Raw genomic sequence first — 22,125 nt, 5'->3', positions numbered from 1 at the left:
TTGGAGCTTTTGGATTAAAAGTCTCCATTCCTGCATATAAGAAATCTACCATCACGGGGCCTTTCAGCTAATACCCTGCTGAATTACAAGAGTAAGAAACGCCTTTATTTATCACCACATTTCCCCCCAAGCTGTTTTTATTTAGTTGCATTAAGATGGAATGTATTTGGGCATAAAAGACGACAGCTCCTCTTCTTGGCCTCTTGGTGTACTTCCGCTGTGGCTGGTCAATGCTTTTATCTAAAGCTTTGCTCCTTCCTGAAGATTTCAGGGAGCGGTGGGAGAGTGAAAACACAGGATTCGTGCTTAGCACTGTGGCATACGGTGACGGCGAATCTCTGTGCTCCGTTGAGTGACAGACTCGGGGTCTCCCTCGGGAAGAAGCCCTTCCATGCGCAGATGTGGCAACATGGGAGGTGGTTGTCAGCCAATAGCTCACCGCGTAGTGGCGTTTCACCCAGCTCTGAGCTGCATCACGTCACCTTTCTCTCTAAGCGGTACGGAAGGATTGTCGAGCGTCGTTCCCAAAGCACCCGGAGACGGCTTTACGCGCAGCATCTCTAAGCAGACGGGCTCAGCCGAGTTTTGATCCCGGAGCATCTCGGCCGCGGGATTACTCCGGCCGATGCGGACGGCGCTCAGCAGGTGGCGCTCTCGAGCCGCGCGGCCCGCACCGGCGCGCCCCTCCCCGCCCGCCCCGCACGTGGCGCGCCCGCTAAAAGCCGCCAGCGGCCCCGCGCCCGCCACTGGCGCCGGCAGCGCCCGCGCGGCCCCGCGCCCGGCGTCCCGCGGCGGAGAGGCGGCGGGCCGGGGGCATGGGGTGCGCGCCGACTTGTTGCGGGAGCTGACCTGGCTTTTTTTTTTTTTTTTTTTCCCCCTGGCTTTTTTTTTTTTTTTTTTTTTTTCTCTCCCTTTTCCTCCCCCGGGGAAGTTTGCTCCTCGGACCGCGGCCGGTTTTCCTCCACGCCCTTCCCTCCTCCTCGCTGCCCGGATCCGTCGCGGTTTCCCCCGGCCCGCAGCATGGCCAAAGTGGCGGCGGAAAGTTGCGGGACGGCGCCGGCCGAGGACTTGTCCAAGGTGTCGGACGAAGAGCTGCTCCAGTGGAGCAAGGAGGAGCTGATCCGCAGCCTCCGCCGCGCCGAGGCCGAAAAGATGAGCGCGATGCTGGACCACAGCAACCTGATCCGCGAGGTGAACCGCCGCCTCCAGCTGCACCTCGGCGAGATCCGCGGCCTGAAGGTAGCGCTCGGGGCGGGCCGGGGAGCGGCACTTCGTCACCTGCGAGCCGGGCTGCGCTGCGCCGGGCGAAGCGACGCGTCCCCATCGGGAGAGCGCGGCGATAGGCGCGCAGGAGGCCGTGCCCGCTTTACGCTGCCGCCGTGTAAGGTGACTTAATACGAGCTGCTCGTCCCCGGGCTGCGGGCTCGGCTGTAGGCTGCTCGGCAGCGTCCCGCATCCTTTCGCGGTTCGTTCCGCTCCCAGCGCTGTGCCGCTGCCGGCTGCGACGCTGCGTCCCTCCTTCGTTTAACTCTCGGCCGGTGTGAGCCGTAAGATCCCGGCGCTTCCTTCTCCGCTTCTGAAGGCTGGGGAGGCGGTGCCGTTGCTTACAGGTGATCGCCCCGATGCACCGTGCGGCGGTCCGTGATAGAGCCGGCGTGTTCGCTTCGAGACGGCTGAAAGGCAGCTTCTGTCTTATTGCTTCGAGAAATGAAACTGTCTTAAGAAATTCCTTTTGAAGTTAAAGGGAAGGAGGCACCCAAACGTGGTGTGGGCTTTGCGTTATTACATGAGGGAATAGGGGAAAAGGGGTCCCGATTTGCAGAATAGATCCAGGCAAGTAAATTGTTGAAAAAGCATCTTTGGTAGCTGTGTGACACGGCTAAGTAGTGTGCAGGGGGAGGCTGCTCCTCCGCCTTCCCGTTCTGCAGAGTATGAGTGTGTCCCTTCTGAGGATATGTGATGTCCTGGGTGGGGGACCTCTCATTGTGCATCAGTGCAAGCAGATGTGACCTTTGTGATGCAGGTTAGTTATGGTGCCTTCTCCTAGCTATATGTTGTGCCATCACGTGGAGTTATCTGCCAGATGAGGAACGAGCCAGGCCAAGATGTGCAGGAAGGAGTGACAAGTTCCCCTTGCAGTGCCTAACTCCCTAAGTGACGTGTGACTTCCACCATTTGTTCAGATGTCTTAGCTGGAATTTCCACAGGGAGTTTGGGAGAACGAGGTCTGAGAGCCTACTGTGGTGCCTGAACCTCTCTGTCCATGAGAAGAGTAGGGCCCTGGGGAGCAGTGATGCCCGCACTTGGTATGTGGGTCCTCCTGCTTCTGCCTGAGCCATGGGATCACTTATTTCTCTCCAGTGCAGGTTTCTTGAGGCTGCCTTGAGTTTGCTTTGAGAGGAAGATCAGACAAATGCACACGTCTAGTGGGGCTGCAAAAGCCTCACGCTCTTCAGAAACTGTGCTAAAATGGCCTTTCTATAAGGCTTGCCTTCTAATGGTTTGACTAATCTCCACTTCTAATGTCCCACAGAAGAAGAAATGAATATTGAGTTGAGAAAAAGTAAGATACGGCACAAGAAAGTAAGATATAGCCACTAGGAACACGAAATAATGACAGTATTTTCTTTGGCATGCTGTTCTGCTTTAGTAGTAGCTTGAACACTTCTGCTTTGGAGCATTTGCTTCGAGTGCTTCCTCGCCTAAGGAAGGATGTGGAGTCGCGTACTGGGATTGGAATGCAAAATCTGTTAAGGCACGTGGGTTCTTTTCAGAGTGGTTGAGGTCGTGCTGGTAAGCTGATGACTGATAAGGTTCTCATGGAAATCTGGAATGAAATCAAAACTCAAATATCTTAAATCTCTAACACGTGCTCACTTTCATATGTGATTGTGTTCTAAAGAATAGAGAGAATAAGCATTAATAATTAAGTGGAATGACAATTTCTGATATACTTTAGTTATATTTAGCAGTACCATGCATGTGAATATTTCTCAAGGGAGTGAGATCCTCATGAGAGAGCTTACGATCTTTGCTCTGTTTGGGAACAGAGCTATTCTGATATTTAGGATGAGCATAAATGAAACACTGGAAACTTTTTTTTGCCTGATCAGAACTGAGCTTTTGAACCTTTGAAAGGTTATAGTCACTTGCTGAGCAGCAGCTCTGTTTGTTTGGAGCACGATGCTGCTGTTGTATGGCAGATCTGCACATGCAATTATTTCTGCCTTGCTCGAGTGCTTAAATGATGGGTTTATGGCAGTGCTGTTTGCTGGCTCGTATCATGGTGATGATGTAACGCTGGTTCTTTTAGACACCTCTCAGTCACGATTATCTTTCTTTTAAAGGATATCAATCAGAAGCTGCAAGAAGATAACCAGGAACTGAGAGACCTGTGCTGCTTTCTGGATGATGACAGGCAGAAAGGCAAGAGGGTGTCCCGTGAGTGGCAGAGACTGGGCAGATACAGTGCCAGTGTTATGCACAAAGAGGTTGCCTTGTACCTACAGAAGCTGAAAGAATTGGAAGTGAGACAAGAAGAAGTGGTGAAGGAAAACCTGGAGCTGAAGGAATTGTGTGTGTTGTTGGATGAGGAGAAGGGTGGTGGAGCAGGCAGCCGGAGCTCTATTGACAGCCAGATCAGCCTGTGCCAATTAACTGCCACCAGCACTTACATAAGAGATGTCGGTGATGGGAGCAGTACTTCTAGCACGGGAAGCACAGACAGTCCAGATCATCATAAACATCATCCAAGTACGAGCCCAGAACATCTTCAAAAAGCTCGGGGTGAAGGAAGCCCTGAGCATCAGAAGCACAGGAGTATCAGCCCCGAGCATCTCCAGAAGCCCAGGAGTTCGGGCAGTCCTGATCATCACCTGAAAGGACCGAGTCCAGAACATCAGAAAACCATTGTCAAAGCACCTGAACAACAAAAGCACAGCAGTAGCAGTCCAGAAACTCTCCCAAAGCATGTTTTGAGTGGTAGCCCTGAACACTTTCAAAAGCAGAGGCCTGGCAGTAGCCCTGAGCATCAAAAGCACAGCAGTGGCAGTCCGGATCACCTTCAAAAGCACACGCCCAGTGGAAGTACAGAACATCTTCACAAAGTGAGGGGCACGAGCCCTGAGCACCTCAAAAAACACTATGGAGGGAGCCCAGAGCATCTCAAGCATCTCAGTGCAGGCAGCAGAGAAGGTACCCTCAGGAGACAAGTAACAGATGACCTGTCCCCTCACCACAGAAGTATATACAATGGAATGAATGGTGGGTCAATAAACTCAGTGAAAAGTCACTGTGAAAATTACCAAGGTGGTTTCGGTTCTATTTTGGCTGGTTATGGAAAAGGAGTATTTTTCTTGTGTGAAATGGAAGGCAGGAGGTCTGGTGTCAACATTATTCTGGTAGCAAGCAGATTAATTAGATTATACCTCTTTGTCTGTCCAGTAGGTGTTGGGTGGTTTAAAAAAGCAGGGATGTGAATCTTGAGTGCTTGCCTATAGGGTATAAAGCAGTAGCTCTTGCTCTTAATCCTGCTCTGTGGAAGGAGGCTGTCCCTAAGTAGGCTTATTTACATCCTTAGGGAGCAGTTGTCTGTTTCTTGTCCTGCCTATTTTTGAGTCATTGCAGTGGAGGTGAATGTATCCAGTTCTTCTTCCACCTTCCTAACCTAGCCTGCGTGGAGCCTTAAGGATTGTAAAATCTAATGTTTATTGCTAGAAGGCTTCTTATATCTTTTTTTTTTTTTTATAAACTTAGAAAAGAACCCAAATGAAGAGTGAGGCTCAATATACTTGACTATACAGTGCCTTCTAAAACTTTTCAAAACCTTGACTTTGCATGTGTTTAATTATAACAAGTTAAAAAAATCAGGGATGATCTCAGGGTTTTTTTGTGGGTGTTGTTACTGCTGCGCTTAATGAAGATGGCCAACAAGCAGGACAGCTTCTAAGAGCTGTGTATTCTCCCTGATTGCAATTAACTAAAGATAGGCACAGTGTCAGTATTTGGAAAGACAAGCAGTTGTGACAGTATTAAAATGAATGAAATAGAGCAAATGAAATGATTAAAACAAAGTTGAAACATCCTGCTGTGCTGCTGGAGTAACTTGTTATAGACTTGGTGCAATTTCTGTAGTCTGCTCTATTTTCTTTGTGCTTAAAGATGTTTTCATGAAGGAAATCAGCATCTTGTATACATGAAAACCCATTTCTTGGACCTCTACACATCTGAAATCAAGTTCTGAAGTGAGGATTTTGCCTTAATAAATTGCCTTGGATGGAGTTCACATATTTCTGTCTTTATAAGCAGCTGGGAGGAGTTGTGTTGGCACCGGTGAAAGTGAATGCTTGTTGGATCTGCTTGAGAGATGGAGTGAGCTCTGTGCTGGGTGCTGTCCTCGTCACTTACCATGTTTCTCTCTCACACCTGTCCATTTATCTGTGATGGCTATCTTTACTGAAGGCGTTCTGTAAGTTAACCTGCTCTGTAGGGACAAATCCAGATTACTTACAGTGAGATGGATGTACTTGACAGGGCTGACAAACCCCAGAGTGGTAAGTGCAAGAGACTTCTCATTAATTTTTGAAGCATTTTAAAGTGATTAGCAAGAAGAATGCTTGACAATTTTGTGAAGATGTGTAATGCACATGTTAGGAAAGTTGATTTTATAAAACGTCCTTTTAAATACTGTGTTTCTTTCATCATTCATTCCTTCCTATTTAAAATGAGTGCGTTGACTTAGCTGTAAGCATAGTGAACTATGGAAACCCAAAGCTGCCTTTTTCTTGCTTATGTTCATCAGTCTAGCCACTGGTAAAGCAGAAAAATGATGTAAGGTTTTAGTGTTTATTTTTAAAACTCATTTACAGTCAAATATATGGTTTTCTGCTCTCAGCGTGGTGGGCTTTTTGATGGTATTTGTTTTGTCCAAATGGTCATGCTGGGAGCTCAGCATTATTACTAATAGGAAGGCAGTTGTGGTGTTAAACCTGTGATGACTGGTGTCCTTATGTAGTGTATTGCCATGATCTATAGCTTGGCCTCAAGCCATGAGGAGCTGGAGATGGCAGCTGCCCATCTAGGAGTCTGTTTATTGACTTTAATCAGAGTTTTGTCTGTCCCGCACTTCATATAATCAGTTTTGCAGAGGACTTGGCTCACCAGTAAGTTGTCAAATGTCTCCTCTTTCATATATGTAACTTGATGCAAGCATGGAGTGGGTGTCAGCTGGGGGCTTACTGCTGACATTGGTTTGGCCTTGGTCTCTTCAGTCAGTGGTTGTGTGTGACAGCTTTGCTGTGAGGGACTTGCCTTAAACTTCAGGGAGGTACTTGGCTTCACATCTGGGCTGAGTTGTGGGTTTTGTTTGTGTCAGCTGCTGTTAACGTGGGTAAGGGCAAGTAATATGGAAGTGGTAAAAGCTCTGGCTGTTAGCGCTTTTGTCATTGCAAAAGTAATCACAAGTAACAAGTCAATCTCAATTTGCACACTTTGTGTGCACCCCTGCCTTTTGCATCTGCTGTAAGGGATGGTGAGAGTATGGGAAAATATGGGTTGGACATTCTGATGAGCAGTATAAAGATGCTGCTTTGGGTTCTTACCTCCAATCACGTAGTATATATAACGTGTCATTTTGGTTAAAAGCTGATTTATTAAAACTTGGAGTATAGGAAGACCGTGATGTCACATCTGTTCAATTATTTTGCGGGTCACTTTTCATCTTATTGTGATACTCATATACTTGCAGTAAGAGAGAATGAAGTGTTTGTGATCCTAAATGATGAATGCTAACATCATCTGACTTAATAAAATAATGAATAAATGATTAGAATTAGCTGTCTCGGTAGAGGACTGACCTGTCCCTGTTGATCTTAAATCCAAACCATGTTTGAGAGGAGAAAGTATTCCTCTGCACGTTGGATCTTGTTCTGCAAAGTACTGTGTTTTCTATCTGAAATTGCTGTTCCTATCTGGAAAGCATGCATGCAAACAGCCTGGCTATTTCTGCTGGATCAGGAGCTTCTGTACGTCACTGACAGCTCCTGCTCACCCTGAGTTGTGGTCTTGTTAGTGCCTAGGTGACCACAGGGAAGCAATGTGTTCAGTCAGGTACTATTATTTAAACCAGAACTTTCCCTGCATATAAACACACGGGGAATGGAGTTGGTCTTTGCTAGTTTTATCAAGCTCTTAAGCTACAGTTAAATCAGTGGTATCAGAAATGTGATACATATCAGACTTATAAATCAGTTTTAGTTACTGCACAGTGCTTTACAGGACGTGGCACATGCATTAACCATTTTGGCCTCATGCTTGTTTTAAGCTGTCCTGTGGCACACAGGAAGCTGCTGCAGGTCAGGAGCATCTTTGGTCCTTAGGAACAGCTGAAGGAGCAGAGAATAAGGTGATAACGTTTACTTTCATAATTATTCTCACTTTCTATTCTCAAAGGTTTGATTTTTGTCATTTTTTTTTTCTTGTATGACTTATCAACAAAACCTGAAAACACTTGAGAAGCTTTATATAAGAGTGTGTGTGTATATATGTAAATAACTTCAGTATTCTACGTGTATTTCTGAAATGTGCATCCTCATTTCTGGAGTGACAGCAGATGAGGTCTGAAAGCTGTGTTTTCAGTTAACAAACATCAAGCCAAACTTACGTATCTTGTTTTTCAAGGCTTCAACCAAGTGAACACGATGATAAAACTGTGACTCTCAGATGCTGTGGTTAATGAGCACAGGGGTATTTGAACAGACACTGAGTTTGGAAGAGAAAATGCCAGTGGTATTAAATACATAAAATCAGATTGTACCAATGCTGTGGCATAACACACATTAGTCTTTAACTGACACAAATACCTGGGGTGGAAGTGCCTCTATAGAAACTCACGTCACTTTGGCATTTGCAATCTAAGTGGTGGTGTAGCAATTTACTGTAAACTTCCTGTTTTTAAGAATTCCTTTGTTTTACCCCAGGCTTTGACTTCTGTGTGCAAAGAAAATATCAGAAGGCTTTTCTGTGTGCTTTTTGCTTCCTGCTGAGGTTATTACAGAGGAGCAGTAAAACTGCTGACTAACACTGCATACTGCTGGAGGTGTGAGGGCTCTTGTGGAGCAAATGCAGCAGCACCTCAATTGAACAAGAGTATTTGTCAGTTAAGCTCAGCTTCAGTCTTGTGCCATTCCTGCTGTAAATGTGCTTCTTGGGAGGGGAACACAGTAAGAAAACACTTTTTTTATTTTGCTTCTCTAAGTAAAAAGAGAAAATACAGTATCTCTTCAGAGAGAGGAACCTTGCAGTAACATTACTGAAACAAATGACAGCCTTTCCATGGAAACAGCTCACATTGTGCTGGCCAAACAGTGAAATGATGTCACTTTTGCTCGCATTCTCTTCTTGCAGTTGAAATGGAAGTGATTTTCCTACCCAGAATGGCAGTGTACAGCACAGCAATGGAACTTGAGCTTTCCCAATGGCACCCACTCTGGTACAGCTGCCATTTGAAGCCTGATACAGCATTGCTTGCTCTTGAGAGCAACCTGATATGTAAGCTAAGGCTTCAGGATTGGTGGCATTTTTTTTTTTTTTTTTTTTTTGCTTGTCAGTATGAATTAATCTACTGCTTATTTTGGGCGTTTATTTTAAGTGTAGAGCTCTGAATTTTTTGTGTCAACGGGAGTCTGTCAGTTGAATTCTGTAGGTTTCACATCAGGCTTGTAAATCAGTGTTATTGTATGCTGTAAGAGAATATGCACGTATGTGATTGGTAATGAATACAGCATGCTCTAAACTCATTTTTGTGGAGGTTTTTTTTTTTTTTTTTTTCCAGGTTGAAAATGTGACTTGTAATACCAACAGTGGTAACTGACCAGATTAGGGCTGACTGTGGAAGTTCATTTCTGTCTCTGTCTGTTTGGTGCTAGATGGGCACGTGAAGTCATCACATAGGGGTTTTTACATTCCTTTGTGGATGTCATATCTTGCAAAACAGATGACTTTGCACTAAGGGCTTGCTCCTGATTCATTGGAGGCAGTGATCCTGTCACTGTGAGTCCCAAGGTATTTTCCTCTGTATCAGCAGGAGAATCATCAGGAGCTTGGGGAGCAGTTAGTGCTGTCTGCCTGAAATACGTGGGCAGACTTCATTCCGTTTGAAAGTGCCAGAATGGAGAATCCTCACATTGAAGCCCTAAGTTCTTGCTTGGGAAGAGTGCCTTTTGCCTGGGGGCAGGACCTCATCTAACACAGACCCCTGCGTGGCTTTCTGAGGTACTGTGCTCTGGTTTTGTGATAGTAAAATATATTTTAAAAAACACTGCTCTGATTACATTGTGAAATCCTTTAATCTCTGGCAGCTCTAATGTAGAGTTTGGCTATTATAATAATTCTTAGTGTTTATTCAAGTAATTCAGCCTCATAGGATATACTGTGTGTGTAATTAAAGACAGTTCTGTTTTTTTTGTTGTTTTTTTTTTGCTCTGCTATCTGTAAATTGAATGTTTACTTTTGAGATATATTAAACTTCATTAGCTAGTGATGCAGGCAGTGTAGATGTTGGGGCTGACTAGGTTCATAACTAGAGGGGAGAGCATGGCAGCCAGTGTAGTGTGGGGTTTGCTTTGTGCTGCCAGTGACATTCTGTGCATGGACAGGTGTTATGGGGCATCCATAGTGAGGATGTATTTATTAGTTAGAATGTATTTATCTAATGGTTTTGATGTAAATCTTGCCTGCATGTACTTCTTGAATATCTGGGTTATGTTCAGAGAGTCAGGTAGGGCTGCAGTGCTCAGTTCTGAATTTTGTTCCTCAGTGCAGAAAGAAGTGTATCTTGACCTACAACCATACTGGTAAAGGGTTTCCATCTGAACTACGTGGTGGCTGTGGGAGGACTGGTGTTACAGCATCCCGCTTGAAGCTGTGGAAAAGTCCACTGTATAACCCTCAGTGTTGTTGTCTATCCAAAGACAACCGTGTTATCCCTTAGCAAAGAAAAAGGGATAGAGCATTGTGCTGAGAAATCTGGAGAAATGACTGAGCTTCCTATTAAACACAACTAAACTCTTCAGCTGCAGTGGCAGATCTATCCAGGCTCTGTGAAATGATGCGGAGCCCAGCAGAGGTCAAGGCCTTGAGAAGCATCACCTGTTCCTTTGGGTAACGCAAAGCAAAAGATAGCATGTAAAGACGTGGTAATTACTGTTGGGGGAAGAGATGGATTCATCTGGTATAAGACAAACATCAGCTTCTAAGTAGCTGAACTGTGAATGAGCTTCACTCAGGTGTTTTGTTACAGGGCTGTTAATGGGAAGAACTTTTGTCATCACCTAAAACAGCCAGCCATAATTCCTGCTGGGGGAAAGAAGAGGATAAAATGCTGATTGTCCCAGTGGGCTGATCCACTATAGCAATTTCTCATTTTCTTATGGTTATTTTTCCTTTGTACAAGAGATACAATTTTTTTTTTTTTTTTTTTCCCATATGCTCACTTTCCAAGTGTGGCTTGTGATATTGCTCAAGAGCTTAGGAATTTGGCTTTCACCTTTTATTGCAAACCTCAAGTAATGTGAAAGGTTTTGATATTGTCCTTTGATTCCTTTGGGAACGCACATTAAAAATCTCCTGTAACATGGGGAATAAACAGTTGAGAAATTGAAATGTGTGTTTAAACAGACAAGGAAGATGAATTCAGCCTTCTCTTTTTCCCTTCTTTGTTTTGTTTCGGGTTCTCTTGAAGTGGGTTCTCTTATTTTGGGACTTAGTGTCAGACAGAAAAATACCAAAGAAAATAAGAATAAGGAAAGATTAATGCAGAGGAAGTGTTGAATAGTAGGACTAAAAGACAGTGAGATACATTGGTCATAACAGTAAGTTGGGTCTGAGGAAATTAATTATACAAGTATAAAAAGGTGGGAAGCTTATACACTAAAGTATTCTTGAAGCAGACATGGAAACAAAAGAAATCCCATGCCATGATGTTACCACTCTGTGCACACTTAGTATGTTTGTAAGTCTTTTAGGTGTTTTTAATTCTGCAGGATACACAGAAGTGCTGGGATCATGGTTTGAGGTCTGCACATGAGCATTTAGGGATGCATGGCATGAAAGTGTTTGCAGATCTATTGACTGTAAGTGGGACAGCCTACCTCAAGATAGCAGCTGTCCTAGAAGATGAACAATTAAGTGAAGCTTGTGAATAACAAGTAGCCTTAGTGTACCTTGTTGGTTTTGCTGTAAAACTTTGGCTTATTAGCATTGCCTCTGTATGTTCTTGGTGAGAACAGGGAGCCAGCAGTTACGCACTTGGATGCTTCAGCAAGTCAATATTTCTTTAACCCTTTATTTTTTTTCCTTTCCATCATTTGGTGAAGTTCACTGTGGTTACTATGGCTGCTATGTCGTGATTTTTCTTCCTCTCTGTAACCTGAAGAGGTTCATTATACTGATTTGAGAAAGTTCCTCTCCTTTAAAAAAAAAAAAGGGGTTATTTGTACTGACCCAACACACTTGCACTGAAGCCCTGCCTTGAGTAACAGCTGGAGGACTGCAAAGAGCCATCTAGTAAGCAATAATATTGAAAGTTTTTTTTTTTTTTTTATACCTTCTCAAGGCTACCCAAATTGTTCCATCACTTCCGTGCCTGTCAAACCTAACTTCTCTGATCTGATCAGTAGTAGGATGCTGCTTTCAAGTGTTTGGCCTCAAAGCTCACTCACTATGTTTGTGTTACTGCATCTCTTTATCTTCGTGTGAATAGTGAAAATTTGCATTGATAACACTTCCTGTGGGAGTCTGGAACAGGTATTTGTACCTTGGATTTGAAGCAGGGGGAAAAATGCTTTTCTGAAACTTGCAGAACTGATTGATCACTATGCAGCTCACGTCTGTGTGAGGTTCAGATGAGCCTGGGCAACAGCATTGATTGGTGACCCACATCCTCTCTTGGTTTCTGAGTTTATTTTGGTTTTGCAGTGGATGAATCTTAGTAATGTTAAAAATGTATTTTAAGTTTTTTGTGGTCAGAAAACATCACTGATAACAGTAGGAAGGATAACATGGGAAGAAAGGAGGAAAAAAAAAAAACAAAAAAACAAAACAAAAACTAGCAGCCAAAATAATTCATCTAAAGGCAGCCAAATACATCAAGCAGGAGCGTATGGATGCTGTGAAGTAGGACCTGAAAACTGGTTTAGGTCCTCTGAAGCATGTGAGTGCTTCACTCCTGGTTGGACACATGACTTATATACTGAGATGGGATGCCCAGAGAGAAGCAAGATGCCTAAAGAGCCATGCCCCTGTGGTGCTCTGAATGGGATCAGTAGCCTCTTGTTGTAGCTTGCCTTGCTTCCTCGTGTCTGTTGTAAGATTTTTTCGAACTTGAATTTGAATTTTAGGTTTTTGCAGTATCATTAAGTCCATAAACAAAACCTAAAAGCAAAGCATTCCAACAACGGTTTTTTTTCCCTAACCAGATTTCCAACCACCAAGACCAAAGGCTCTGCAGTCTTAACTAAACAGCAGAAGATGCCAGAATCAATGTCTCCTCCAGGTACAGGTGCTAAGAACTTTTTGATTTTTCTTATTGAAACTTAATATTTGATCTATGCTCCAGTTGGTAATGGTAAATCCTTCTTGCTGACTGCCTGCTACCATAGCAGATGTGAATATTTTGGGGAGTTTGGAGGACAAAAAAGCATCCTGATCATACTAAGTTCTGTTCAGCAATTGAATATTGCTATTTGCCCATCTTTACATCATTTATAGAAGTAATAGGATAGAAAGAGTTGTTATCTTTTAGTGTATACTGCAAGTTGAACTCTGCTGGTAAAATGGTTGGCTGGACTACCTGACAGCATGGAAGTGATTGATCAGACTTTCAGAAGCATGGATCTTAGTTCTGTCCTCTCAAGCAACTTCATGTGGTGTTGAGGAGCTCCTCGTATTGCTCACACTACTGCAGTTGAATCCAACTGTAGACTGAAGGAGTGCAGCAGTGGTCTAAAAGAGATGTAGCTCAGAAGGACTTGTTTTGTCCTTATTGCTCTCCAGTAACCTAAATTAAACAGGGCACTGTAGTTAAAGACAAGTCAATGCTTATCAGCTGCCACCTGGAAATGTGTACTGTGGGCACTGAAGCTCGGAAGCAGTTCCCTGGACAACATATTCTATTCCAGGTGTGTTGCCTGATGGTGCTTCTGTTTAAACATTCTTAACTAAAGAGAATATTCAAATACCAGGATGGGTGTTTGAAACATATTAATGTAGGATATTCGAATGATAAATAGGTTTTATTTTGCTTTCAAAGCCAAATAACTTTGGAATTTACCAGTATTGAAAAAAAAATCTATACTTCTAATGTAGTGTCTTGTGTCTATTTTGTTTGGTAGAGGTGCATTTAGCAGATTTTTTTTTTTTCTTTTAGTAAATTCACATTAGGTGCCCACCCTACACGTTATGCCCTAATGTGAAGTTCTGAGTATTTGCTGTCTTAGTTACTGGAGAAACAAGGTGTTGACCAGATGCAGTCAGGCGCCTTGTTCTCTGATTTAATGTTTTTGAGTGCTTAATTGCCCCTGAGTTTTGTTAAATTTTAATTGATTGATCTTGCAGTGCTGCCCAGAATTCCGTCATGATGCAATAAGCTCTTGAACCTCATGGGAAAAGGTTTGTTACAGAAGATGAAAGTGATCAGACTTTCACTGTCTGGAATGAGAAAAGTTTGGTTAGTGCTTGTATCCTGTTTGTTAGGAAATGCTGTTTCCCAGGGAGCCAGGAGCATCTTAATTTTAACCACTTTGGTCTCACAGTGCCTGTTTTCACCCATTGGTGCTGTTAGTGTTCACGTGCCTCAGCAGTGTGAGTGGCTGTGCTTGGTAGGTGAGGAACAAAGCAGCCAGCTGGTTTCAGGATCTAGCAGCATGGCTGGAGGAAGAGCAGTTGAGTCCTGTGAGCAAAACCCAGGCTTTCAGAGCTTTGCTCTTTCAGTTCTGCAGCTCTTCGGAGGCTGGGCATGATTGGAGTTGTAAAAACCAGTACTGCTTAATGGGGAATCTTGGTGAAATAAATTCTTGCTTTGAATGAGAGGAAGGACTGTATGGGTTTGGCTGCCTGGAGGGATCTCTACATCTTGAAGCTGATGCTTGCAGAGAGCTGTGGATGTGATGTTAACCTGAGTAAACTCTTACACCTGTTGGTAGTGCCTGGATTTTGTTTGGCACTTATCAGTAGATCTCAAAGCAGTTTACTAAGGAAACAAATGTTGTGATCTTCATCTTGAGCATTAAAGAACAATGGGCTGAACAAATGACAAGACAGCCCCCAGCTGTATCTACAGTCCAGATTTCCTGCACTTTAGCTACTGATTATTCCATTGCATCATACCACTCTTCTAACAGCTTTTTTTCTTAGCCTGTTTTGAATGTGGGGCAAAAACTGGGGCTGAGGTTACTCACATGTCTAAAAAACACATTGGTGAACAATTAGCTTGCTACAAATGCTCTCAATGTGTTTCCTTTCAAAATCAAGTTTTAAGGCAATCTGTTTCCTTCCTTTCTGAATGTCATGACTTAAGCTAACCAGGCCAGTGGGGTTCAAAGCTATTTTTTAATTTTTGTACCTGCAGCAAGCATACTGTATGATCTTAATGCACCTCTTGCATTTAAAGGTGTGCTTGAGAACACTTCTTAAACATCTACCAAACTGCCTTAAAATGGAGCACTGTGATAGCTTTACTAAGGGAAATTACAGTTTTCTGTCTTGTTTCTAACACTGCAGAGTAGCTGTGTAGCTGTAATTGTCTTTGGGAAATGCTGATCTGAAGCTGAGATATGGCTATCAGCTGGGGGTTGTACTGAGCTGGTACCATCAAAGGGGGGGATATTCATCTTTCATCAGAATGAAATCTTGAAAAGAAAGCTCTTACTCTTCAAAACAAATATGTAAGAAATCAGAATGTAGTAATGTGGCAAGATAGTCACTGGACCCCTAGTGTCAATCCACAGTGTGGCATCTTGTGGATGTGGCAGGGAATGGGGGAAGTGTTGCTTAGGTCTAAATCTGTGGCAGGACTCATAGTATGAGCACCTGTGTGACGTGGCACAAGTGGGAGATGGACTCCTGGTGACGTGGAGCCTCCTGAGACTTTTGACTGAGCGCCCTTCCCTTTCCATCCACTCATTTCCAGCAGGTGGGTGGTGGCTGCTGATAGCTACTGAATGCTGTGGGTAGCACAAAAGCAGTGTGCAGGAGCAGTGCGTTGGAGGGGAGGTTGCATGAAGGCTCTTGCTGCCTACCAAAAGGTGGAGATTCGCTGTGCAATGTCACTGCTATACAGACACTTGTAAAAATTGTGAATGGCACCAACTGGAATCCAGTCCAGGGTTTTAAAGCTCTGTAGTAATGTATGCTCACTGGGGAACCAGGCTTTGACATTCAAAAATGACAGCCTGAAAGGTTCCATTCTCTGATAAGTGATGACATTGCAAAGCCACGATTCTTGCTCTCTACTCTCATAACTACTTCAATTACGGCAGCTTCCTGCCATGCTAAGTATTGAGGTTTTTAATGTGGCTGTGGTCTGAGTGCAATTCAATGTTTGAAACTTGTCCAGGGATTAAAGTAACGTTGATCTTGTTGCTATTTTAGTCTCTCTTATAAACTAGAGCAAGCGTCAAGTTGTATGTTCTGAGTGTGATTTAGCAACCTGTTAGTCTTCTAATTATCCTTTTCTTAATTAGATTGGTCTGATTATTTGGTGCTTGATATAAGTGCATATTCTTAAGTTCTCAGAGCATTAGCTTTTGGGAAAAACTTTATTGCTTTTCAATTAAGAAGTGTCTTGTCTCCCGTGCTGAAGTATGGGAACATGTGGTGCTGCTTCTGATGCAGCACTTGTCTGAATATCTTTCCTTGTAAAAAGTCTTCTGCAGAGCCATGTAAACTTCTCCTTTAAGAACATTCCTATTGTATCTTATCAGCTATGTAAAACTAACATGGGACTGTCATAGCTTTGTCACTTTAAACTTTTCCTGGCTATTGGTCAGGAAATGAAACTCTGAACCCCTGAATAGGTAAAATTAACAGTAAGTAGTTAAAGAGATGTCAAGAGACTAGAAAAAAATCTAATACAGTAATAATAGTCTAAAAAATAAAGTAGTTTCTCAAAACAACTCCCAGATATTTGAAAGTAGTCAAAATGTCAAGGTACAATCCCAGTTGTTTTACTTTCGAGCTGAAACCCTCGGGATACCACTGGCAGTCAGTGAAAATGGTCCTCTAATGCAGTGTCTAGAACATCCACGCGACAAGTGGTTGCATCCAAGGTGAAATGGCTTTAAACTGGAAGAGGGTAGGTTTAGACTAGATATCAGGAAGAAATTCCTTACTGTGAGGGTGGTTAGACACTGAACAGGCTGCCCAGTGAATGTCCCCTCCCTGGAAGCATTCGAGGGTTGGCTGGATGGGGCTGTGAGCAACCTGGTCCAGACGGAGGCATCCCTGCCTATAGGAGATTGGAAGTTGATGATCCTAAAGGTTCCTTCCAACCCAAACCATTCTATGATCTTGTGCTTTGTGTTCAGTCAAGTGAACGTGCTTTCCAAATGACCACAGGTCAGGTGCCCGAGTCACAAGCATGCATTAAAAGACGCAACACTTTTATCTGTCTACCACGAAGAGGTGCTAATTCAGTTTCTGAGACTGAAGACCATGGCCTGGCTGGAAAAGTTACAGAGTGACAGAAGAACCAGAATACCTCTGTGTGTGTCTGGGCTGTTATCCAGTGTGAGAGAAAGTTAGCATGAGGAGAACTGTGCTGCCCTCCTGCTTTCCAGCAGCAGGGTTATCCAGAAGCCTGCAGCTCGAGTGCATGTAGAGATGGAACTGGGCAGGCTTAGGAACACAAACCACCAGCAGATATCCTGGCATGCCTTCCAGGAATACGGACAGGCCAATGAATGAGGCTCTGGCTGCTGCTTGGGGTGAGCATGTGCTTGCCTGCTTTGCATTCTTGTGTGCTGCACTATAACAGTACATGTGTGTGCAGCTGTGGGGACTGAAATCTTGCTGCTTCTGAGAACAAAGTGACTCACCATGCTGTCATGTTGGAGATACTGATCTAGGTAATGAACTACTTTTGTTTATGCAGGTGACTGACTTTATACACTTGCACATTCCCACTGAGTTCATAGGCTTGTAGAAGCTTTCTTTGTTTGATCTTCACGTGGTGTCATGAAAATAGGAACTGAGCCTTAGATATCAATTCCAGGGGAAGCAGGCAGAAATCCCTTTTTGCCCATAATACAAAGGAAATCCTGCAACTTCTCTTACAAGAAGCTCTGTCCGCTTTCAGAAAGATTGGTAGCAGACATAGAGCTCTCCATCCAGGTTTGAAGGCAGTCAGATAACAGCCGTAGCCTTTCTTGCTGTCCCTGGTGTGCTGAGTCGCACCCTCGTAAGACCTACAGGGAAGCTGCTCAGAGGAGAGCATGTAGTTTCTGGTTTTTTGTGTGTGTGTGTGTGTGTGTGTGTGTGTGTGTGTGTGTGTGTGTGTGTGTGTGTGGTGAAGGAAAAAGGAATCTAGTACAGAGGTTGCAAAGTGAAGGACTGAAGAAAGGAGAATGTCATGATCAAGTTACCTGAAGTTGGCTCCTGCAGCTGTGCTTTTTGATAAGTTTGCACTGTTTTCTAACTGCATCCCTGCTTCCAGAAAATGGAGGTGCTCTTATAATCTAGTTCTTCTTTCTTGCAACCAGAGCTCCAGTGTTTCCAAACTTGAGATGGTAGGAAACGATGTAAGTAATGGCCAATCATATATCACTACTTGTTGGTGATAAATGTACTAACCAAAGGGTTTCTTTCTGACTATGCAGCTTTTTTTGTCAGTTGCAGATACAGAGTTGATATCCTGCCCCCCTTATCCTGCTATCAGATAAAAACCAGATGTGTTGCAGCATCCTCCTGCTGTGCTATAGCAGCCATCGTGGTAGCACTAATGCTGCCTGGCTCACAGTGGGCACTCAGGACTTTATTTCCATGGTACCTCTGAGCTGTCCTGGGCTTTCGGTGTCTCAAACTTAATGGTGCTTACTGCAAGTCTGCTGTAATGCCTGACAGTGGAGAAGAATGACTGGGGCTGGTTTGGTAATCCTGGTAGTTGATACTGTAGAAATGTGAGTCTCTTTATATACCCTCTATTTCTCTACTGAAGCTTTCTGTAAAGCAGGACTCTTCTGCATACTGGACAGCAGGAGTCTTTCATTATTAATTTCTTTAACCACTGCTATTGTGCCATCTGCGAGAAGTTTGTGTTAGCTGAAATCTGAGCTTTCCTATTTAAAAAGGAGAAAAAGAAAACATGTTCTGTCTACTTTTAATCAATTAATCTTAATTTCTAAAAGCCATTCCTAGGACTTCTTTGATTGTTAGTGCTGCTGAAAAAGCAACTATGTTAGAGCAACAGAAGTCTTAACAACTATGGAAAAACCAGCACTGTCAAGTTTTTATCACTTTTATGGGGCAGACATTCTCTTGTTGCCTTTTATAAACACCGTACACTATCTGCAGGCAAAAATGAGGTGATCCAATTACTTGGATTCTCAGTTTTGCTATTAAACAGCAAGTACTACTTTTAATAGTTTGTTACTACAAGTATATGTACTCTTAAGAGTCTTTGTCAGCTGTCTCTCTTCAAAGTGCAGAATCCTGTACTTCTGCTTTAATCTGGTTGGATTTGACTGATGGTTCAAACAAAATTGGACAGATTCAGCAATATGGCAAAGAGGTCAGCTCCAGCAGTATGTAAGGATCTAATAAAGATTTTCAGTGGAAGATCCAGATGGCTTTCACTATGTTCCTTCATCATTGTAGAGCTGCTTAAAAGCTTAGAGATGCGCCTGCAAGCATGATCAGAGCAATCCATCAGGCAGGGCACAATGCACGGTAGTCTGAAGTGTGAAAAACAAACAGAAAAGAGCTGAGTAGATCTGTTTGGTTGCAGTCTTAATGTATTGAGTGTGCTGCTTGCAATTGTGTAGCCTTGAATCTTTAGGCCTGGATCGTGGTCATTTCTGGACTGCTCTAACCTGATATGGCGAAGTGGTTCTATTGACTTCTGTAAGCTTTTCTGCATCTTCCTTGTATGTACAATGTCAGCATTTGCTCATCTGAGGATTGTCTTCTAAAGGGCAAAGTGTTCTTCATTAAACTTCACAGTGGAAGAAATCGTGTGCTTCAGGGAGCTGATGCACACCTAAAGTTCAGAGCATATCGATAGGTGAGCGTTAGTTAAATCTTGGCTTGGAAACTCTGCTTTGGGCATTTTGAAAGAGCTTGTGTAGATCATGTTGTAGGTAACATTGACCAGAATACCTAAAAAGAGGAAAGCTCTGGGATCATGGTTCCCTTCCCACACCTCCAACCCAGTTGTAGCTGCTGTAAGCCCTGCCTGTCCTGTGTATCCAAAGCTGATGTTATTTTTGTAGTTTGCAGCAGTGCTGTGCCTGTTCCCATGAAGGCTGACTCTCACCTGTACCAGCACTGATGTGTAAAGCTGCAATTTGGCTTAAAAGATGACTCTCCTAAAATCTTACTTATCCTTGGTTTATTTTTGACAATGTTGAGGTGTTATTCAGAACAAAATGGGCTGGAGGTGTTCCTCTGGTTAGTGCTTGTCTAGCAGCTATTTAAATGACATGGTGCAGTCTTCATTAATGGCAATGTGATGATCCTTTGTGCCTGTGCCTTAGTACTTGGGAACAAATGAAAGAAACACATTAGTGAATGAGGGAAGAAACTGCTGGTCCTTTAAGTGTATCCTTATACAACGATATTAATTAATTTAGGGGCCTCTTGTTTCATTTAACATCAAATTGAAAATATTCACCCAACTGCATAAGTATGATAATATGTATACAGACAGATAGTTGTATCAGATTAATTACAATGAAAGCAATAGAGTATTTTCATTGACAAAAGCTGCAGTGCCTTGCTTGATAATCATATAATTACATGTTGCACAAATGCAAGACCCACATCTAAATAGCATGGGAAACTGTCATATACATACTGTTTAAAACTTTGCTATCTTACAGCAGGATCTTGATGTGTTTGCTGCTAATTGTATCTCCAGGTGTCATGTGGCCTGGCTTTGCAGGAAAATAAGTAGGTATGGGCTGTCATATCCATGCAAATATTTCCATGCAAATGGAGTGAACTCCGGGGAGGATATGAAAGATGTTTTAGGGAATTCTAAATCTGTCTTCCAAAAGGTTGCAGAAGAAGGTACAGAGGGTATTAGAGATTATATGGAAGCTATTTAGTTCTACAGGCTGAGATTCAACAAACAGAAGAAAAAAGGAGAATTATTACATACATGTTGCCAAACTGTTAGTATATTGAGTGCAGGAATTAGGTCTGCTCTATGCAAAAGAACAAGTATTAAGGAGCTCTTTGAGGCATTCTTGCTGTCAGTGAGGCTTCATCTAATGCTTCAGAAAAATAACTGTATGTGAGTAGCACCTGAGCTGTTGTGTTATGAACTTTGATTACATTTCTGGGGTTTGGAATGATGCTTTGTCTATTTGCTTTTGACACAGGTGGCTGCAAAAAGCCAGCAGTGTTTGCTTAGGAAATAATGATATGTTGGTGTTCTTGAATAAATACAGATTGTACTCAACAGTGTACTGGAAGTCACAGTTGCTGTGGATGTGGTTTGGAGCTTTTTCCCTCTTAAGTCAAGGGATTGCACCAAGTATTTCACTGCTTTTCAGGAAAGCAGAACTATATGGGGAACTGCCGTGGGAATTGTGGAAGTTGTGGAAAAAGAGAACTGCAGGATTGTGTGGCCTTTGTGTGTGGTTCTCCTGTGCTGTTACTCCTATTACACCTTTAGAGGAGGCATGTGTAGTCTCCCCTGGGCTCTTGTTCCTGCCCGGCTGGCTGTGAGTAGACAGGTAGAAAGGCAAATGATCCTGGCTTCTACCAGGCAGCGTGGGTAAAAGGAAAGGCAAACAGAAAGCTGTGATAGGTGAAAAGTCTCCGAACTCCATATAGATTAAAAAAAAAAAAAAAAGCATTTTTAAATTTATCAAAGGGCTTTTCTTTATAGAACTTTGTTTTTCTTAATATATCAGACAGAAAAAGCCAAGGGATTTGCTGTTTTCCACAGGAACCCGTGTTGTTCTTGACATTCTTTTGCCAAAAACTTTGCTTCCTGCACTAATTAAAGTATGAGATATCATACTTAAATGCTTATAGTGAAGAAAACAGGTGGGGTTGGAATGAAGGCTTAGCACAGTCAGACGTGTGTAATATATCCTTTAGAGCACAAGCAGGGATTGTGCCAGAAGAGAACGGCCAGCAAACTGGCGAGGAGGGACAGAGGGATTTGAGAAAATGCTGAAACTGCTTTTATTTTGTTTTTGGTAGGAAGGAGAAAGGAAATTGATTGTACTCAGTTTGATCTCTTCTTGTAGAAGTAATTGCCATTGATCTCCAGAGGAATAGCATGTAGCTACATTGTAGGCCTGTCATTCAGTTCTTTTCCACTGCTAATTGACTAACTTAGTTACTTCCTTTATTTTAGACAACCACCAAAACCAACCAGCCAGACAGCGTGCAGCAAATAAGCAAACAGAAGCTTGACTGAGTGGGAACTAAACTGACTCTTCAATCCTTAATGTGATGCCATGGGGACTGGGAGGAGATTTTTCCTTCAACTCCAGTCCTCAAACTGTCCTCAGATTCACTGAGTTCAGTATCTGAAAAGGTGAAGTTGTTTTCTAAAAATCCAGTAGATAGATGAAGCTGAGACTGCGATTTACTTTGAGTTCTGAGAAATATAATGTGAAAAAACTATTTGGGTTCTGCAAGCTGGACAGAGACTGCAGTCAGTTCAATAAAGGCACTGCTAAATTTACCATGATGAAGTGCTGCTTCATGCATGAAATAGATGCTGTGGTCTTGTGCTGGTGATTTGATGATTTATCACCTTTAAAACTGTAGAAACAACATGCAGAACTTGTTTCAGTGGATTATTCGTGTTATCACTTGTTTGCATCCCTTGGAATCTTACATGATTGATAAACATTTCAAACAAACAGAAGCCCTTGAAAAATAAATTTGGAG

The 22,125-nt window shown here is 43.0% G+C and overlaps 1 protein-coding gene across 6 annotated transcripts in view; it reads left to right on the top strand.

Annotated features, from left to right (window-relative positions):
• The first annotated feature begins 691 nt into the window (after window positions 1–691).
• CCDC85A (coiled-coil domain containing 85A) overlaps window positions 692–22,125 on the top strand; it is a 62,344-nt gene continuing 40,910 nt past the window's right edge. For 2 of the 6 annotated variants that reach the window (XR_014881792.1, XM_085218558.1), the window contains exons 1-3: window positions 693–1,239; window positions 3,348–4,263; window positions 12,474–12,550. Coding sequence is in view for 5 of the 6 variants with exons in the window: in XM_085218558.1 (XP_085074684.1) it covers window positions 1,021–1,239; window positions 3,348–4,263; window positions 12,474–12,511 (1,173 nt within the window). In the remaining variant the exon portion in view is untranslated. Of the gene's footprint in view, window positions 1,240–3,347; window positions 4,264–12,473; window positions 12,557–22,125 lie in introns of all 6 variants that reach the window. The other 4 variants (XM_085218556.1, XM_085218555.1, XM_085218559.1 and 1 more) reach the window with 3 other exon arrangements.

Source organism: Meleagris gallopavo, chromosome 2 (assembly GCF_905368555.1).
Source record: "Meleagris gallopavo chromosome 2, MGAL_WU_HG_1.1, whole genome shotgun sequence".
Taxonomy (NCBI): domain Eukaryota; kingdom Metazoa; phylum Chordata; class Aves; order Galliformes; family Phasianidae; genus Meleagris; species Meleagris gallopavo.
Note: the sequence above shows the minus strand (reverse complement) of the source record. Positions and strands in the feature narration are given on the sequence as shown.